General features: G+C 36.1%; 1 protein-coding gene across 8 annotated transcripts in view; it reads right to left on the bottom strand.

Annotated features, from left to right (window-relative positions):
- XIRP2 (xin actin binding repeat containing 2) overlaps window positions 1-20,094 on the bottom strand; it is a 351,802-nt gene that overhangs the window by 51,914 nt on the left and 279,794 nt on the right. For all 8 annotated transcript variants that reach the window (XM_026454147.2, XM_023188124.2, XM_023188120.2 and 5 more), the window contains one exon: window positions 2,287-2,447. In XM_026454147.2, coding sequence (XP_026309932.1) covers window positions 2,287-2,447 — 161 coding nt within the window. The remainder of the gene's footprint in view (window positions 1-2,286; window positions 2,448-20,094) is intronic.

Below are 20,094 nucleotides of genomic sequence, written 5' to 3'. Positions count from 1 at the left end.
CAGACCACCACTGTTTCACAGGCATAACTTTCATTTAGATACAACCAAATGCCATCTGATTGGGTCTAAGACAAGGAAACATAGATTGTCTTTACATGTGTAAATATGATTGAAATATAGTAGATTCAGTTTGGGTCTGATTCTGTGACTTCCAGATTTTGCACTTAAAATTTTGGTGCCAAAAAAAAAAAAAAAAAAAGAGAGATGTAGTCACAGGTAGTTTCCATGATCTTTTTGGTGTGTTGGGGGTGGCTTGAACAAGCATTTCATGCACATGATTAAATAAACAATTATTTTGCTTTGCTTTAGATATTTACCAGGATTCCGCTGAGATAATATATGTGCTCTTCTTTCTCACAGTATTTGCTTAGGGCCAAACCATATAGTATAATACATATTTCGGGGGCCAAAAATACTTTCTCATTTAGGAAAGAGGAGGAAGTTGAATTCAGTTAGAAGTGTACAAGAGTCAAGAGACTAGGAATCTAGCTTGGCCTCCTCACTACCTAATTTTATAATCTCCTATAAGTAACTTTCTCTTGGTTTTCTTGTCTATAAAGTGTGCAGGGAAGAGAGGATTACTAAATTCTTTATATGTAGACGTTTTCAGATTAGCCCTAAAGTTTTTGCTTTTGTATTAAATAATGGGATCATTTAGTTTCCTTATGCGTCCAATATAAATAGTCCCTTTCAAAACACATTATAAATATATATCATGCCCTGATACCACTTTTTAAATGTATATTCTCATAGTAACTGGCAAGATCAATCTTCCTAAATCAAATATTGTTTACTAAATAACCAGTCTTTAACTAGGCATTTTCAAAATCAGCTGTTTCCTCATGAATCATTTCTCTAATTTAGAACACGAATAAGTTTCTCAATGATCCAGCAGGGGGTGCCATCGAAGAAGACTGGCAGGAGGTACTGTAGTGCCACTGTTTATTTTGGAAGTGATCTAGATACTTCTGTCACTTCTGCACATTCATTCCAAATCTAAGCTGTGTCTAAAATGTATTTTAATGACTATGTGAAAACTTAAATGTCATCTAGAATTGCATTTTTTAAATGAATTTGGCACAATCAGCCTTGTCTCTAAATAATTTGTAAAGAAGCATGTTAAGTGTAGCTATTTTAATACACTACCTTTTTTTTTTTGGCTTCTCTCTCTCTCTCTCTCTCTCTCTCTCTCTCTCTCTCTCTCTCTCTGTCTCTCTCTCTCTCTCATATACAACTAGGCTAATTTGGAGATTATAATTATAAAAGAACTTTCTTATATTTCATTAAGTTGAAGGCCACAGAATACAGAACCCAAAAATTCTTTTGAATATGACTTTATAATGCATTGGCTCTAAATATTGGTGATCTTACTGAATCCTGCAGTTTCTTATAATCATGATTGGTTTAGCAGAGTGTCTACATTGCTAATCTCTCTCATTTTTATGTTGATTAACCTTTCCTAATGGATTTAGTACATACAGAGAAACGAGAAAAGCCAAAGAAATTATACTGCCAGTGAATTTCAATGAACCATATATGAGACCAAGGAAGATGACATGCAAACCCACATTATTAAAATTTGAAATTAATTCCCAACCTTCCTGAGGAGAATATCTACAGGTTAAGTGATAATGATGATAATAATAACAGATTTATACAGCGCCTTATGGCTTTCACGTAAATTGTCTCTTTGATTCCTCACCAAGACTCTGTGTGGTAAATGATGATCCCCATTTTTCAGCCAAGGAAACTGAAGCTCAGAGAGAAGTCAAGACAGTAGTTCAAGGCCGCAGTGGCTCACGCCTGTAAGCCCAGCACTTTGGGAGGCTGACGTGGGAGGATCATGAGGTCAAGAGATCGAGACCATCCTGGCCAACATTGTATAACCCCATCTCTATTAAAAATAGAAAAATTAGCTGAGTATGGTGGCATGCTCCTGCAATCCCAGTTACTCGGGAGGCTGAGGCAAGAGAATCACCTGAACCCAGGAGGCGGAGGGTGCAGCGAGCCGAGCCATTGCACTCCAGCCTGGATGACAGAGCAAGACTCCATCTCAAAAAAAATAAAAATAAAAAAAATAAAAAAAAAAGGTCAAATTCATGCAAGTAATAAGTAGCACAGTTGAAACTTAAATTCAGATAGTCTGGATTTATTTCACACACTATTTTTGTACTCTTTCTACTTTAGCTCCCTGTCCAGTAGTATTCTTACATTTCAAATATAAAGGGGGAATTGGGACAGACAGTAAGCACATTGCCTAATGCAAAACCATTAGAAGCAGCTTACGTTAGCAGAGAAGCTGCGGCAGTCACCCCTGGAAACGGCTGCCTGGTACCTTGCCATCCGCTCCTTTAGGGAGACCACTTCGTGGAGGTCTGACACAACCTCACCCAGAGCAGCACTGTCTTCTACAAATCCACTCTCAGGCTTAGTAGGGCCAGCAATCGCTGAAAGCAAATGGAGCGTGCTTAGATATGTGTGTTAAGCTTTAATAAGAAAACAGCATCACCTTATAAATGATGAAACATTTAAAACATTTGAGCTCATAAAATGGACTGCAGCATTTCACAATATTTTCAATGTCTCATGGTCATCTCCTTCAAGCTTTCAAGCAGTTACGAAATGTGTGTATAACAGCATAAAATTAGGTAAACAGTAAAAATTTATCCCCCTTCCTACTCTTGCAATTATTGTGATGAGAAATATTTAGTAACAGATATATAATAACAATTAACATTCCTCAAGAACTACGTTTTGAATTTATGCTAAATTCTATGTGCATTTTCAAATTTACTTTGCTAACAATCTTGTGAGGTAGGTAATATTATTTTCTAAAAATTTACATAAGAAAATGGAGAGTCACGGCTATTAAAAAACTTTCCCAGGATCACACCTTTAATAAGTGGCAGATTTGACTATGGTTTGACAAAATCTTTAACAAGTCTGAGAGTTGCTCCTTTCTTCTCACCCCTCAACCTTTAAGGAGATACGTCCAGCTAAAATATGCAAATACTGTTAATATTATAGGCTGTGGATTTTTTTTTCTTTTCTTCATATGGGGAATGTATTACATAAGAAAGAAGAAATAGTATCATTAGAAACAGCTTTATCAGGCACCCATTTCAGAGAGCCTGATATTTACCCATGAAGCCATCTACTTGGCAAAAATGCAGGGTAGGAGGAATTATTTAACTGGAAATGGTGTGAAAGACTGATTGCACAATCACAGAATAGCAGTTGTTAGAAACAGAATGATCTCAGAGATCATCGAACCTAACCCAATCTAATCAACTCCTTTTAGGCAGAAGAAAACATAGGCCTGACTGTTTCCTTATGTGAAAGGAACATAAGGACCCTCCACTGTTCTGTGATTCTCCAAGGCTATTTAGCTTATGTATGCCAGAACTGTTCTCAAAACTAGTTTTTCTTATTTAATCTAGTGGTTTCTATTGTCATCCCTCTGCTTGATGGTTTACTATTCACTCTTAGATGGTTTTGATTCCAAAATCATTTCAAGGGTATGATATAGGTATGTATATATGTGCTTTTGTATATGAGTTTATGTATATGCATCACTCATTTATGCATCTCCTGCCTTCACTCTTAGGGCTGGTAGTTTCTGGGCCTTACAGGGTAGGGCTTTTTGTAGTACTTTTTATTTGGGTTGTTATAATTTAATCACTATCAACCAAGGCCCAAATAACCTCTAGTAAAAGACAGCCAAGCTGTTCCCTCCCTGCCCCGTTCTTCCTCTCTCCTCCCTCAATTCTCAGTCCTCAAGTTGAACCATCTTATTGAATTGCTTGCTTTTTCTATTAGCGTTTTTAAGATTTATGTATACAACAGCAGTTGAGAACAATTTCTGTGGCCTAGAAAAATTAAAAATCATTTTCATTTTGACACCTTCCTAGAGTATTTGGTTTTCCATAGAGACTTCTTATTCAGTAAACACTTTCATATATTGTAATTAAAATAGTAAAAATACTTAACATGCTACCAAAAAGATACAAAGTATAAAGGAATAAGACATTGTATTATATGGAATGCTGATTGTACAACACTGATTATATTTACAACAAATGCCAGTTATCTTTGAAATTCACCTGTCATCTAAAACCTCATAGCCATACAAAAGACTCCTCCACTTGATCCTGATAAAAAGAGATTCCAACAACTCACTGAAAGTCTTTCACATGCCGAGGAAAAGCTCTTTATTTTTCCCTGTGGATTATCTATCTGCACAGATGAATTCAGTTTACATTCAACTGTGCTGTTCTTACTTTGATGTGAATGAATGTCATATAGATTTTATTGAATATAATACCCTAAAGTTGTTCCCCATTAAAATATAAATTTTATTTTGTGTGTTATCCATAACAGATGCCATTCTTTTGGTAATCTTAATAGTAGTTCAGGCTTTTTTTTTTGGCTAAAATTTACAAATAGTATTTAGCTTTCAAATATTTGATTTTTATCATTTTTTAATGACAAAATGCCCAACATTATTCGTCAAAAAGAAATCAGTGGGCTGAGTATTGACATATTTGGATTCCATTGCTCATGGCCTTTTTGGATGATCATAGAAAAGACTTTCATTCTTTTTTTCTCTCTCTCTGTCACTACTCCCACGGCCGCCCTGCTTTCCCCATCAGCCTATCAGTGACTGCATACTCAGGTAGGGTCTCAGATTAGAAAAATTACCTTGAACCAATAGGTCCACATTATTTCCTAACCTTCTAAGTCAATATCTATCAATTTCTTCATATGAAAAATGAGGTGATACTTCCTGCCCAGTCTACTATAATGCAGTGCGCCTGCAGCTGATAACACCTGATGTATATTTGTAGGGTACGTAAGTCAGCCCCTTCTTTAGGGATGTGGGGGATAGAAGAGAGGAACATGAGGTGCCTGGCCTCATAATACTCAATTCCACATGTCTTAGAAGCAATTGAGTTTGGAGAGCAGTATAAATGAGCTGACGGTATTATTTAAAGAAAAAGGAAACTTAGAGGAACAAATAAAGATGCTTATTGTCATACAACACTTGTGGAAAAATAGGGAATGATAAAACCATTAAGCGTGCAAGTTGGACAAGAAAGGAACAAACTAAAAGGCTAATGTACTCTGTGAAAAGGAGGAAGGGAAAAGTTAAATTTTCAAATGACTATTTCTGTTAGAAAGCATTATAAATATTAATATCACAAAATCATTTTGTTGGAGTTTCTGTCTCTGAGGCTTAGAGGTTATTTATTGTACAGATGAGTAATCCAAAATCCAAAGAAGTTCAGTGAATTCTCCCAAATCTCGAGTTAATGGTATAGCTGGGCTTAGAATTCACTGCACACTAAACATAGAAAGCATGCATTTATTCACATATAAGAAAATAATTTATAATCTATTCAAAACATTCATTCTTTGTGTAGTAAAATACATCCCACAAAGCAGAAAAAACATATAGAGAAGCACTTTGAAAGAAAATAAAACACCAAAAAATACAACCTATTATCATGGCAACTATTAGATAACAAGGATAACAATGTCTTTTATAAGGGTTTTGAGGTTCTTAGAAAAAAGATTTACATTTTAATTTTGATATAATACAAAAAGTCATATACTATAGACAGATCCAACTTATGCCCATTTCTACATTCTTAAATCATGAGAAATTGTGTGACTAGAGATATTTTTTCTCAACCACCAAACATATGCTTTTCTTCTGCAGTTTTTAAAAACAAACTAAATCTATTAATAAAATTTGACCAGGTTACAGAAATTCATTATGCCTTTCTGAATTTTACTTTCTATGGAGATTCCATGTTTAAAACATTTAAAAAACACACAATGGTAGAATATTTATAAGGCAGAACACTCTTCCTTTCTTGAACGATTATTCACATGTCTGCAGTCCGTAACAGAAAGGATTGAATAGCGACCCCTCTGTGTTTCCTTGAAGTTGGTAAGATGTCAGAGACAGAAAACAGTGAGGAATAGTCAATGTAATATAAATTCTAGAATTTTCTCCTACTTTTACAATTTATATAATCAGAGAAAGAATTCTTACGGATATGCACAGATTAATATATAGAAATATTTCAAAAGGATCATTGATAGATTTGTTATGAACCATCCTAAACTAGCTGTACAGGAAATTTCAAATTTGGAATTCAGTGATTTATAAAAATGATATGTTCTTACAACATTAAGAAGTGAAAAATCTATACTCATTTCCTATTAAGCAATCATCCAACAATCTGAAATAAGTTATAAATATGATCCTAAAATTTTCATAGAGTTACAATTTGGAAATAAAGTTCAATGGGTTGATACATAGAGCTAGGGTCAATGTGTTGCTCTAAATTATTGTCAGATCCTGAAAAAAACTATGCAGAAGACACCTACTGTGTCTGGGTTCACAATCTTATTTTGTGATTGTCACAATCTTATTTGACACAATCTTTGTCACAATCTTATTTCTAAAGCCAGATAAATGGAAATATTTCCTATTACTTTCAAAATATGAGAGATACATTCTTAAATTGTAGTTGTGGATAGTCATATGGAAAGGATGACTGTGTAACAATACAATTGGCAATACTGGATGAGAGATATATTAATACTAGGTACTTTAAAAGTGGCTTAAACATTGCTTAAATTTGTGTGAGTCATCTCATTTATTTTCCCTTCTGCCTTCCCATTGTGGACAATGCAAAAGTCTGCAGAATAAAATGGAAAGCACTTTGAACTCCTTATTTCTTTCAGAGACTACTTGATAGTGTCTGGGTTGTGAGGCTGATATGATATGAGCCATGTCTGATTTTTAGCAGAGACTTGGCTAGCGTGAAATCAGAAGACAAGACATTTGCCAAAGATGAGAAAAGAACTAAAGATATTCAAGCATTTTGAAAAATTAAAATACACATTGAAGGCAGTAAAGAGGATAATATATGCTACAGAAAAGAAAATCAATAGCATATTAGCAGCAATATGAAATATGGCAAAGATGGAAAACAGAGGAAAATCCATACTCCAGGCATTTCAGTGTGAGGATGGGGAAGTAGGTAGAAGAAATAAGATATACTAGAAGAAAAAAATTTGCCAAAAATGAAATTTGGGCACAGATTGAAAATATTTACCACAAGCCAGGAATAAAGTTAATTTAAACATACCAACATATTGGCAAATCCTGGTGAACATTTTGAGTTCATGGAAAAAGAAAAATTCTATAGTTATCCAGATACATGAAGAGTATCTGTAATAAAGAAACAAAATTCATATATCCTTAGATATTTCCTTTACAACACCGAACACTAAAGGGAATTACAGAACCAGTTACTGGTTACTGAAATTTTAGTTTTGTGAACCAGGGTCTACATGGGTCCAAGCTGATAACCATGTGAGAAGGCAATAAAAAGTCAAAAACAGACCATGTAATAACAAAGGCAGCCCAAAGGAAAACGAAGGCCCTCAAAATATAATGAGGTAGACATAAAAATAGTTGTATTTATTTATTTATAACTAAAAGTATTAATCATAGAAATATTCAGAGGTCCAATTTCACATCGAAGGATGAAAACAACCTAACAATGTACCATGTGCAATAAATAGATGCAAAACAAACCATACAATTTAAAAAATGTATTGGACAATAAATTACCAGGCAAATATAAATGAAGAAAAGTCATCATTACTATGCTATTTTCATGCAAAGTATCCTTAAAAACAAATTATTCGTATATTAAATGAGATAAAGGACCATTCCATAGCTAAAAGATACCATCCCACTATGAGGCTGGAATAACTGTTGACCACTTTTGCTAATTAGCACAGTACAGCAACAGTAAAAGGCCATTAGTAACAAGGAAAAGGAAACCTTTATGGGAAAATAATAGCTGTGGGTGACTTTACCATATCTTTCAACATATTGCCAGATGAAAGCTCAAAAATAAATGATTTTGAATTATATAATTAGTTATATAATTATATAATTGACAAAGTTTATATAATTAATTATACAATTGAAAAGGTTTGTTTATATTTATTCTCACTAAACAAATATTGATTATCTACAAAAAGCATAAGATACTTTCACTATCTTTCAGGGCTTTCAGTATAGTTGGAGAGACAGGGTATTATAGCCAGTATGTAATGGGTTTGTTCCAGCTGAGTTGGAAGCCTACAGCAGGGACATAATCCACCTGGGTATGTTAGTGAGGCAGGTGTCAGGAAAGGCATCTGAAAAGTAGAACATGTGTACTGAATCCTGAGGGAGTTGGCCATGTGAATATGTGTTAGAGAAAAAGATGCAGAAAGGGTATGAAACTGCAGCACTCTCAACAAATTTTGCTGGGAAAAACTGGGTAATGATTTGATGAAAACATTAAGAGATCCCCACCTCACAGCATATTGCAAGTGAAATACCAGATGGCTAAAGAATTAAATATTTTTTAAAATTATGAATCTTTAGCGAAATACAAGTAGTTTATAAAATGGTTTCAACTGGACTTTATAAGCATAAAAATTCAAAGTAAAAAATATTTTCAGCAAAATTTATAAGAGAAAATAAAAATTAGAAAAGGATAATTATAATAAATACACATATTTATTTTCATTAAAGAACACTGATGGGCCAGAAAAAAATGCTAATATTGAATAATGGATAAAGAACTTCAAAGAATGATTTACAAGTGAAAACTTCATAGCAAATATTTATAAAGTGCTTTCTATGTGTCAGAATATGAATCCATTTAATACTCTCAATCACACTAGGAGATAGAGGCTATTTTATTTTTTATCTCTATTTTACAGATAAGGAAACAGAGACAGTTTCTAAAACCTGCACCAGTTCAGACAGCTGGTGAGTTTCACAGCTGGGAAGGGAAGCTCAGCAATCCAGCCCCAGGCTCTGTGACAGCTCCAATTCTGATGCTACCTATGCTACCTATTAAGAAGGACAGGTGTTCAACAGCAAACAAAATCACTATGCTCAGTAAGCAAATGAAGGAAAAGTCAAACAACAAAGAGATGCCTTTTTCTGTTAGGAACTGACTCATATCGCACATACAATAAAAATATCCATAATATTCCCAGATGGCTAGTCCAGTGTATTATTGTGACACAAAAGAAATTCTAAGGTGAACAATAATCTAAACTGTTTAGCAGAAAAAACAGAATTTATTATTTTTTCTTTGAAATATGCTAAAATCAATGTAATCCCACCTAAGAACCAGGCAAAGTTTGCTGGTGAGTCCCATGGAAGCCTGCAAAGCTGAAGTGATCATAGATACCAGCTTCAAGAAGGCAAGTACACTTCAGGTGACACATCAATAGCTTTGCTACTTTATTCTGGATGCTCATTATAAAGAAGTCAACTGTTTAGTTCTTGAAAAAAACTTGATTTAGAACTACATTGGGAGAGTGATAAATTCTGTCAAACCTAAATACATGATCTATATCCCTGCTTGAATTTGTGTGCAGGATATCATACCAATACACATATCATAGGCTCAGAGCCATTAGCACAAATAAATTTTTCTGTAACTCTTAATATTTGCAAATCCCTCAGCTAATAATAAAATTCATCTCTTTTAAGCATTCAGAATGCTACTGACAAGTAAAATTTGTAATCAATTTTAGTTTTATATATTCTTATCCTCATTTGAATATTATAAAACCAAGAAATAGAGAATAAAATGAAAGCAAGTGTACAGTACGGTCCTGTATTAATTGAGTTCTTAAAAAAACATGGAGAAGAAGGGCGAGGGAATAAAAATGAGTGGAAGTAAGCCCAAAAACCATCTTGTAGCATTTTTTTTCCAGCAAATGAACACAGTGACTCAGATTCCATTTCTCAAACTAACTTCCCTGTGATCCTAATCCCCCAAAATGCATTGTGTTATTGTATGTGTACTTGTCACCTTCCCAAAAATACATCCATTTATGTGATTATTTGGGCTTTATACATTAACTAAAGAAGATCTCTCATGGTAATAAAAAGGATTAGTTCTTGCTTTCTAAGTCTGTCCTAGCTAGTATTCTCCTGGTTCACCAGATACTGGAAGTGATTCTTTAAATCCAGTTGCCTGTTAGAGGAAGAAGACAAAATTTAGCATTGTAGTAGACAGAACATTGGTCCCCCAAAGATGTTCACATCCTAATCTCCAGGATCTATGAATATGTAACCTTACATGGCAAAAGAGATTTTGCAGATATAATGAAGTTAAGGATTTTGAGATGGGAAGATTATCCCAGGTTAACCAAGTGGGTTCAATGTAATCACAAAGGTCCTCATAAGTGAAAGAGGGAGTCAGGAGCATTAAGACAGGAGATGTGATGACAGAAATGGGAGAGAAAAGAGATTGAAGATTCTACACTGCTGGCTTTGAAGATGGGAATAAGGTCCACAAATCGAAGAATACAGGCAGCTTCTGGAAGTTGGGAAAGGCAAAGAAGCAGATTCTCTCCTACAGCTTCTGGAGGAAGGTTGGCACAGCCAAGACTTTCCTTTTTTCTCAGTGAAACCCACTTTGGACTTCAGACCTCCAGAACTGTAAGAAAATAGATGAGCGCTATTGGAATCTGTTGCATTTTTTGGTAATTTCTTGCAGCAGCAACAGGAAACTGATACAAGCATTCACTGTACACATACATATGTCTCTCCAAGTCACAAACTGCTACATACTGGATACTTTTAAATGCATATTTCAGTTCCTGCTCCCCAAATTGCGCAGACACATAAATATACAAACCACTATGTGATGGAGCCATCTCTGAAGTTACTCTTCACGTTCCAAAAAAAGAAGTGTCTGCCTTCCTGATAAGACTCAGTTTAAGTGTCCATTTAGATTCTAATCTCTCTGAATAATAGGACTGTTATTTATAACTGCTGTCACTTCTCTTTCTATAGACATGTCCCGTGCCTTTTGCAGCTCGTATCATCTCATAGGAAGTACTTCTGGTACTACAGCAGTTATGAATTAAGAAAATTTGATCAGAAGTTAGGTAATCATTAGTATAAAAATGTTGCTAGTTTGGGCATATATGAAAATCTAATCATACTGCTATTAAACATTTTTAAATTAATTGGTTAGCTTAGAGATTTGACAAGTTAAAAAAATCAATAACTGAAGAAAATGACTTAAATTTCATTGAAATAGTCTAATAAATTAGAATCATTAAAAATGCCTGTAGAGGGTACATATTTTTACAGCATAAGTCTCTTGTTGGACATTTCTCTCAGAATTATATTACATTATAATAATGATAGCTATCAGTTAATGAATATAATGTGTTAATTATTTTACATGCATTATCCCATTAATTCTCATAACAACCACATATGATGGGTGGTTTATTCCCATTTTAGTGATGAGGAAGTAACACTCAGAAGATATCATATAGTAAGTAGCTGAGCCTGGAGTTGATTTCAAGTATTTCTGCATACAACTTTAAACTCTACACAGTCTCTTATGTAAATATATTTTCATTAAAATATAACATTTTTATTTCAAGGTAAATTTTTAATTAAGGGAATGAAACTTGTTTTCTGCTTCTTAAATATATGCACATAAATCCTTTCTAGACATTGAATTCAGCATAATCTAAGGATAAATCAAAGGGAAGCAAATAAACTGAATTTCCACAGCTATCAGTAACTCTTTTTCATTCTTACAAGTTTGAGTTTAGAATTAGAAATCAAAGCAAACCCCTCAGCTATATTGCTTTGGTCACCATAGACATCAAACTTGAGAATGGGTTAGGGATAGGTCCAACTGAACAGAGAAGAGAATAAACTTGACTGTAAGGAAGGGAAAATGCAAAGCAGGGGCCACTGGCCTCATTTTCGAGTGATCTACTCTTCTCCAGGGGATGGGAGGTGGAGTTGCACTTTCATCCAAATGTCCCCTTGTCTCAATCTTCATCACAGCTATATACTGAAGGTATATGGTACCATTCCTGCCCTTCCTTCCTTCCTTCCTTCCTTCCTTCCTTCCTTCCTTCCTCTTCCTTCCTTTCCTTCCTTCCTTCCCTCTCTCCCTCCCTCCCTCCTTCCCTCCCTCCTTCCCCCCTCCCCCCTCCCTCCCTCTCTTTCTCTCTTTCTTTCTTGACAAAGCCTCACTCTGTTGCCTAGGTTGGAGTGCATTGGCATGATCTCAGCTCACTGCAACCTCTGCATCCCATCCCGGATTCAAGCGATTCTCCTGCCTCAGCCTTTGGAGTAGCTGGGATTACAGGCACCCGCCACCACACCTGGCGAATTTTTGTAGTTTTAGTAGACACAGAGTTTCACCATGTTGGTCAGGCTGGTCTCAAACTCCTGGCCTCAAGTAATCCGGCTGCCTTGGCCTCCCCAAGTGCTGAGATTCCAGGCGTGAGCCACCACACCTGGCAGGTATATGGTACATTTTCCTCTTAGGGCTTTAGCCATGCATTCTATAAACATCTACTTCCCATCCACCGTCGACTAGGCACGGTTGTCAGAGCTGGAGACAAATTAATCACCAATATAGTCAGTCATGCTCCACTTGAAGAGATAAAAAAAGAATAACACTAGAAAGATTCTCAAGAAATACAGTATTGATCTGACCTTATTTCTAAAAAGATAAATAGAACCGGTTTTATGAATGTATATGACATGTAAAGTGTTAATTTATCTGTGGTTTTGGCACTAGGTCAAGAACCACCAATTTTTCACCGATAAGCAACGTGAAAGTCCACTGAAAATGTAAAGTTCATGAAAATCACCCTAGCACGTCACAGTGTAGAGACAGATCTGCTCTTTCCACCCCGCCCCCTTAACGGTTCCTCATGTTTTTTTCCTGCTCCGTGTTTTTTAGGTAAAATCATGGAATCGTCATTCAAAGTTACTCACTTTTAAAATTTCCTGTGGGGCCTTTGAGAAATGGGCTTGGCACGGTGAACACTGGCCATGACCCAGACGAGCCCAGGTAATTACTAGGCCAGTCTTTCAGTCCCTGCTGCTTGGTGGTTACCTACCAAAGGTAAAGAGAAGGAAACTGTATCCTTCATTGATGGTTCATTCTACTGCTACTGTGCTAAGTACCCATGTGTTGAAAAACTCAACATTGTGAGGAAAACCCCTAAAAATATTGTTATGTTTGGTCAGTTTGAATATGCATCTCTTTTCTATTTAATTTCAGCACTCATTCTATTTCAACTAGTTGCTATCCTATTATTTCTAAAGTCTCTGTTTTAGAAAATCCTAAAATTTCATACATAATTATCTTTCTTACAGAATTGCTACCTCTGTGACATAACTTTTTTTTCTGACCCCTGATTTTCTAATGTATCCCCTTTTCATTGCTACCGCTTCATTTGTGCTTTTCCTTTTCCAAACTTCCCTGTGATTCTCAGCTTTCCAGATCCTCCTTTTATGTGTGGTTTAGTTACTAGGGGTCTGTGCCCTTGTGGGGAGAATCTCATCTTCTTTCTGGTTGTCATAGCTAGAAAGAGAACTTGAAATAGCAAGCAAATGTGCTCACCCCTCAGCCATGGAGAGACAGTAGGCAGGCTCCGTCTATGATTAATAGCAAGCATGTGTGCCTCTAAGGGACTGGTTAAAATACCCACTAGTGCCCCTAAAACCATCATGGCCTCCAGAATACACAGAAAGTGATTTAATTCTGGGTCAAAGCAGTGCACTGGTATATGGGGATGACACGTGCCTACTAGCTTAAAATCTTTTTCCTAAAATGATCAACTTCTTTCTTTCATAGATTTTGTAAAATTCCATATGAAGCTAGGTCATGTGTAGTGAACTGTTTTGTTTAATTCCAAGTATGCTGTTGGCATTCAACAGAACAAAAAGTATGCCAAGGTAATGTAATGGAGATGAAACTTTAATAATCTGTGGCTTTGAAAAGTATCTTCCTGGCAGGCTTATCTTTAAGTTGTTTGAATGTACGCAGAGGTAGGAATGTTAATCATTTACCGATTATTACCTTAAATCATTTTTGTGCTAAAAGCATTCTGTAGGATCTAGAGGTATCTGAATGTGTTTTAGGAATTTCCTCTCTTCACCTTCATCCAAACTGTCACCCCTCTTTTAAGGTTAGCATCTGAAATTTATTTTGACAAAGGATATTAAAAGAAAGCCCAGATCATCACATCCAACTCTCACCAACTTATACATGACACTCTGGCAGCTTTTCTCCTATTAATCACATTTTTTGTTTGAATAACAAAATGTATTTAATTCAATCCAATTTTTGTCTTAGAAAAATCAATCCCTGAATTTACAAAAACTGTTTTCAGTGATCTTAAGTCTTTGTTTAAAATGCTTTTTCTGCCTAAGTCCACGAACAGCAGCATACTTTGATATTTTTTCTTTTGAACTTAATGACTGATAGAATTGATCAAAGAAAGGAAGCCACACTAATTCAACACACTTTCTTTACTGAACATTATTTGGGAAAATGAAGCAATCAAGGAGAAAAGTGAAAATGCTTAAATAATGCAGCATGGCTTGGTGAATAACCTACTCTTCTGGAAGTAAATTCACTCTTTCAGAGCAGTGATGTGCTTTGAAAAGTAGTATCTCAAACCTTGAAAACTTTCAAAACAATGTAACTTTTAATTACTTTATCTTGGGTAGGAATATAAAATTTCTACTTAACTGGCTAATGTTAAGCAGAAATGTTAAGAATCCATGTCAGACACCATTATTCTTAACAAAGCTTTATGCTTTTCTAACGTGCTTTAAATGAAAAGGTAATTGGTATCTTGTTCATATATTTGTACTTTCACAACTGCATTTTGATTCCTCTCTTTCATAATTTTAAAGGACATTGAATAATGCTGTATACATTTTAAACAGTTTTTTTTAAAACAGTTTAGAACAGGAATGTTTACATATTAAAATTATAATAATTTTAATGTATCAAAACTCTGATGCAATCAGATGCTGGGTTACTCTCCTCTGTAACCAGTAACATGACCCAAATACCCTTTGCCTATGAATGCAGCACGTAATTTCAAAAGAAAGAGATGATGTCAGATTCCTAATGATATGCTGGTACTAGGAACAGTCCAAAGGGTGGAAGTAATTCAATAGTCTTCCCTGCTTATGATACACATGGAGTGTATAATTAGGCATTATCGTCATCCCTTAATTTATTTACAGTTATTTATCTTTAAAAATTTGACATAGGCATTTGTTTTTTTTCCCTCAGATTCAAAACCTAATCCTATAAATGCACCATACATGGAAGAACTCATTTATGCTGCTTTACTCCTGTTTTTAAAGGGCAAAGTTATTTTTATTAAATGTTATTCAAATTGAAACCTGCTTTTTCCCGTGCATGTTAAGACAGACACATCAGTGATGAATTTAACAACAAAGAATTTAACACTTGCAAACAGAAGTCTTCCTACACCAATGGTATTTAAACTCAAGTAAGTAGACAATAAGGGGGAGGAAAGTTGGGATGGGATGTAAAAAGCAATTGGGTTTCTTTGTAAAATTCCATATGAAACTAGATTTTCACGGTGTTAAAGAAGTTGTGAATATGGAGGACTGGCCACCACACAGTGGCCAGAAATGCTCGTTTCAGACTCCTTACATGCAATGGTGGGAAAAATAGAAATTATTTTCAAAAATAGTATGCTTGTATGTTCCCTAATAGTGAGTGGCAGAGCCTTCCCTAATATTTTTGCAGAACTGGTTATTAAATTTCTGTTTTTATCTAGAACTAAAATTTCTAGATCACCAAGAAGTAAACTGATGGTTGAGATTAAAATAGTCAACTTCATAAGTATTTAATATTTAACATATTGACATATAAACAGTGGGTGCCCATTAAGCATTTGTTGAATGAATTTGCCTTGAAATAATATTGCAAAAGTTAATGTCTGTCTTTTCATGGTTCTCATTGGCAGATTTTGTTACTTTCTCTCTCCTCTTTTTTTTGAAGTGTAGAAAACAAGTGTAAATTCTGCAATAGAAGTTATTAAGCAACATTGAGAAGTTATGTGAAACTTGGGATTACAGCTTCCAAGAAGGAGCAAAAATAAATATCTTGCATGTAAACCTGTGAGTCTCCCACAATGAAATTCAGCTCTTCACCCAAAAGTCTCAGCAGGGCACCACACGAGCAGGTGAAAATTAGAACTGTGTAAAAATGTTTGCTTGGAAAGTGAAACCAGTCCATTTTGGGCTTTCTGGAAAATGTAATTTCTGCCAAAATCTCTCGTTATTATACAGCTGCACAAAGCAATTAGAAACGTTATGGCTAAAAAATTCCAAATACATTCATGTCTCCATCATATTTCAGTACAGAAGAAAAGAACTAGCCTCCCCAGCCCAGTGAGCTAAGTACACACAGGACATGAAAACACCCACCCCACTCCACACACATACCTACACACAACCAACCCACCCCCAGCCACATTTCTCTTTGGAGGACCCTTAAATCAGAAGCAGTATCCTCCTAGTTTTGTGGGATGTAGGAAGAAGACTTCAGTAGACTTTCAGGATGTCCCAGGGTACTCAAGTTGGAAGCCTGCCAAGGAAAGCAGACGTGGCACGAAGCCCTCGGTCCCATTCACCAGCATTGCAGGGTCACAGGAAATGTCAGAAACCTCACTAAGCCTGACACTAGGTTGTCATCAAAGAAAGCCTCACAGAAGGAGGAACACAAAATGCTGATGCTTTGCAAGCACTCTGTGCTGTTCTTTACAGTGTCAAACCTGAGCATAGACTTGATAAGTGACTAGACACACAAATAGCAGTCATCTATCGTGGTCAGTCTATACACACACACACACACACACACACACACAAATTCCTGACACCCAACCATGTATAGTTTCCAGGGTTCCATCCCCAGTCTTCCTTTTTTTGTCTTACCACACACACTCCATCAGATCTCAGCTTCATCCGTATTACACCCAATGCACATCTCTAGTAACTATTTAATCTCTAATCTTATGTTGCCCAAACTTTTAAAATTTAACATGGCTTAAAAATATTCCCCACAAACTTATTTCCAGTCTTAAATTTTCCAGTTGTATATTATCATAGAGAATATTTGGGATTGTCAGGAAAAATGACAAATATATAATAATAAAGAGTCAGTTAAAGGTGAATAAATGATGTTGAGTATTAGCTTATGTGCAGAACTATGAATCTTTCTCCCTCTCTCACACACACACACAGATACACACACACACACGGCAGCCTGGAAATGAGAGCAAAAGTAGCACATTATGGGAAAATGTTGAATTGGTTTTCAGTTTGATGGATTTAGCTGGAACTGGGGGCAGAGTGATATGAGGCGTCAATGGAAGCTCTGCTGCGAACGCAGGGCCCAGGCTGAGTGGGCATTAGGTCTAGCCTCCCCACAGTAAGCTCTCAAACCTACTCCTGCAGCCTGGAGTCAGATGCTTTCAACACATCTGAATTGTTTCTAGCCTTTGTTTTGAAATCTGTGCCCTCATCCATTGCAGGCTCCAACTTTTCTTGTCCCTATACCCACTGATTTCTGATCTTGTGATTTTCCTGGTGCATTGTACCATTTCGCTGGCTTGTGATTTTTTTGCTTCCTCTTCAACTATTGAGTTCTCTTTGCCTTCTCTCCTTTAGATTCCCATGATAAACAGTCTGGTCTCCACAGACCCATCTTTCAGTGCCTCGCTCCTGAGTGAGAGTTCTTCCATTTTTTCACAGATGCTGTGAGTGGATTCAAGACATGGAGAGATGACATAAATAAAGGTGGAAGGGGCTGCTGTGCAGGACATGCTAAGAATGTGGAGACCATGCCGAAGATCAAGCTCAGTTGCAGTTGAAAAGAAAGAGTGACAGACACATAAAAAAATGCTCATCATCACTCGCCATCAGAGAAATGCAAATCAAAATCATAATGAGATACCATCTCACACCGGTTAGAATGGCAATCATTAAAAAAATCAGGAAACAACAGGTGCTGGAGAGGATGTGGAGAAATAGGAACACTTTTACACTGTTGGTGGGACTATAAACTAGTTCAACCATTGTGGAAGACAGTGTGGCGATTCCTCAAGGATCTAGAACTAGAAATACTATTTGACCCAGCCATCCCATTACTGGGGATATACCCAAAGGATTATAAATCATGCTGCTATAAAGACACATGCCCACATATGTTTATTGCAGCACTATTCCCAATAGCAAAGACTTGGAATCAACCCAAATGTCCATCAGTGACAGACTGGATTAAGAAAATGTGGCACATATACACCATGGAATACTATGCAGCCATAAAAAAGGATGAGTTTGTGTCCTTTATAGGGACATGGATGCAGCTGGAAACCATCACTCTCAGCAAACTGTCGCAAGAACAGAAAACCAAACACCGCATGTTCTCACTCATAGGTGGGAGTTGAACAATGAGATCACTTGGATATAGGAAGGGGAACATCACACACTGGGGCCTATTGTGGGAAGAGGGGAGGGGTGAGGGATAGCATTAGGAGATATACCTAATGTAAATGACGAGTTAATGGGTGCAGCACACCAACATGGCATATATATACATGGGTAACAAACCTGCACGTTGTGCACATGTACTCTAGAACTTAAGGTATAATAAAAAAGAAAAGAAAAGAAAAAGTGGAAGAAATGTAAGAAAGAAAACTGTGATCAGAGAGAGTATTTTGAGTCTATGAACTAGGTCGAATTACTGACAAGGTTTAAAATGTGACTGTGAGTAGCCTTGTCAGAAAAGAAACTGGAGTCATTAGGATTGAGATGGTTGAAGAATTCAGTTTTTTGAAGTAATATGATGTTGACATCACCAAGGATAACAGAAAGTATATTTGTTTCGAGTGTCGGAAGGATTATAATAAGAAGGGGCACTTAATAGCTTTCTACAACTCCAGAAAAGGACAGTAATTTAATTTGAGCTGAAGAGTGCATCTGTGAAAGATAAGGGTGTTTTTAACAACAGAACAACCTATTAAATCAGGTAGACAAGTTTCTCTCTTAAACGGTTTTTAGTGTGTTGCAGTTTTCAGTGTTCAGCATATAGAGTCACATGGTATTTTATATTCTTATCTTGATCCCTGGAATATACTGATGATAGTTATTATGCTACATTATACTCATATAGTAAATAATAATAGCCATAATATTAATAATAAAAGCTTATACAGTACTTACTATGTGCCAGGGACTGATGCGTTAGAACTTTACACAGATAAATTCGTTTAATTCTCGAAATAAGACTATGAGATAGATACTAATAGTATCTCTGATTTCAGATGAGGAAATGAGGCACAGAGTTGTTAATTTGCCCAAGGTCAATCAGTAGGTAAGTGTAAGACACGGAATTCAAACCCAGGCAGTCTGGGGCCAAAGTCTGCATTCAACCAGTTAGGGTTAACCTGACAGTATTTTCTATTTTCCTATAAAGTGTTATGTGGAGTTCATTTAGAAACTCTTCTGGCTCTGGGAGATGATGTTTCTGTGATTCTGGTAAACTGAGAACACTTCATACATTTCAAGGCTGGTTATAATGCTGGGGTTACAGAAAATAATTCAGAGGTCTTTAATAGAAATGAAATAAAGAAGAAGGAAGGGGAAAGGGAGAAAGAGAAAAATAGCACATTATTTGTGAAATTTCTCTGATTTTAAGGATTGATCAAAATGTAAACATGGGCCGGGTGTGGCAGCTCACGCCTGTAATCCCAGCACTTTGGGAGGCTGAGGCAGGTGGATCACCTGAGGTGAGGAGTTTGAGACTAGCCTGCCCAACATGGTGAAACCTCGTCTCTACTAAAAATACAAAAATTAGCTGGTGTGGTGGTTCATGCCTGTAATCCCAGCTACTAGGGAGGCTGAGGCAGGAGAATCATTTGAATCCAGGAGATGGAGGTTGCAGTGACCCAAGTTCGTGCCATTGCCTGGGCAACAGAATGAGACTCCACCTCAAAAAAAAAGAAAGAAAATGGAAAGATGGTACCAACAGTGAAAATGTATATATCAACCCCTGAAACTCCTTTTATATATCCACCCCTGGAAGAATACAATTGTGCTATTATTATGATAATTTAGTTTGACACTTCCTCAATATAAATAGTTACAAGATACTGTGTCAGTAT

Source organism: Piliocolobus tephrosceles, chromosome 11 (assembly GCF_002776525.5).
Source record: "Piliocolobus tephrosceles isolate RC106 chromosome 11, ASM277652v3, whole genome shotgun sequence".
In the NCBI taxonomy this organism is placed as follows: Eukaryota; Metazoa; Chordata; class Mammalia; order Primates; family Cercopithecidae; genus Piliocolobus; species Piliocolobus tephrosceles.
The sequence above is the reverse complement of the archived record's forward strand: the minus strand, read 5'-3'. Positions and strand labels throughout refer to the sequence as shown.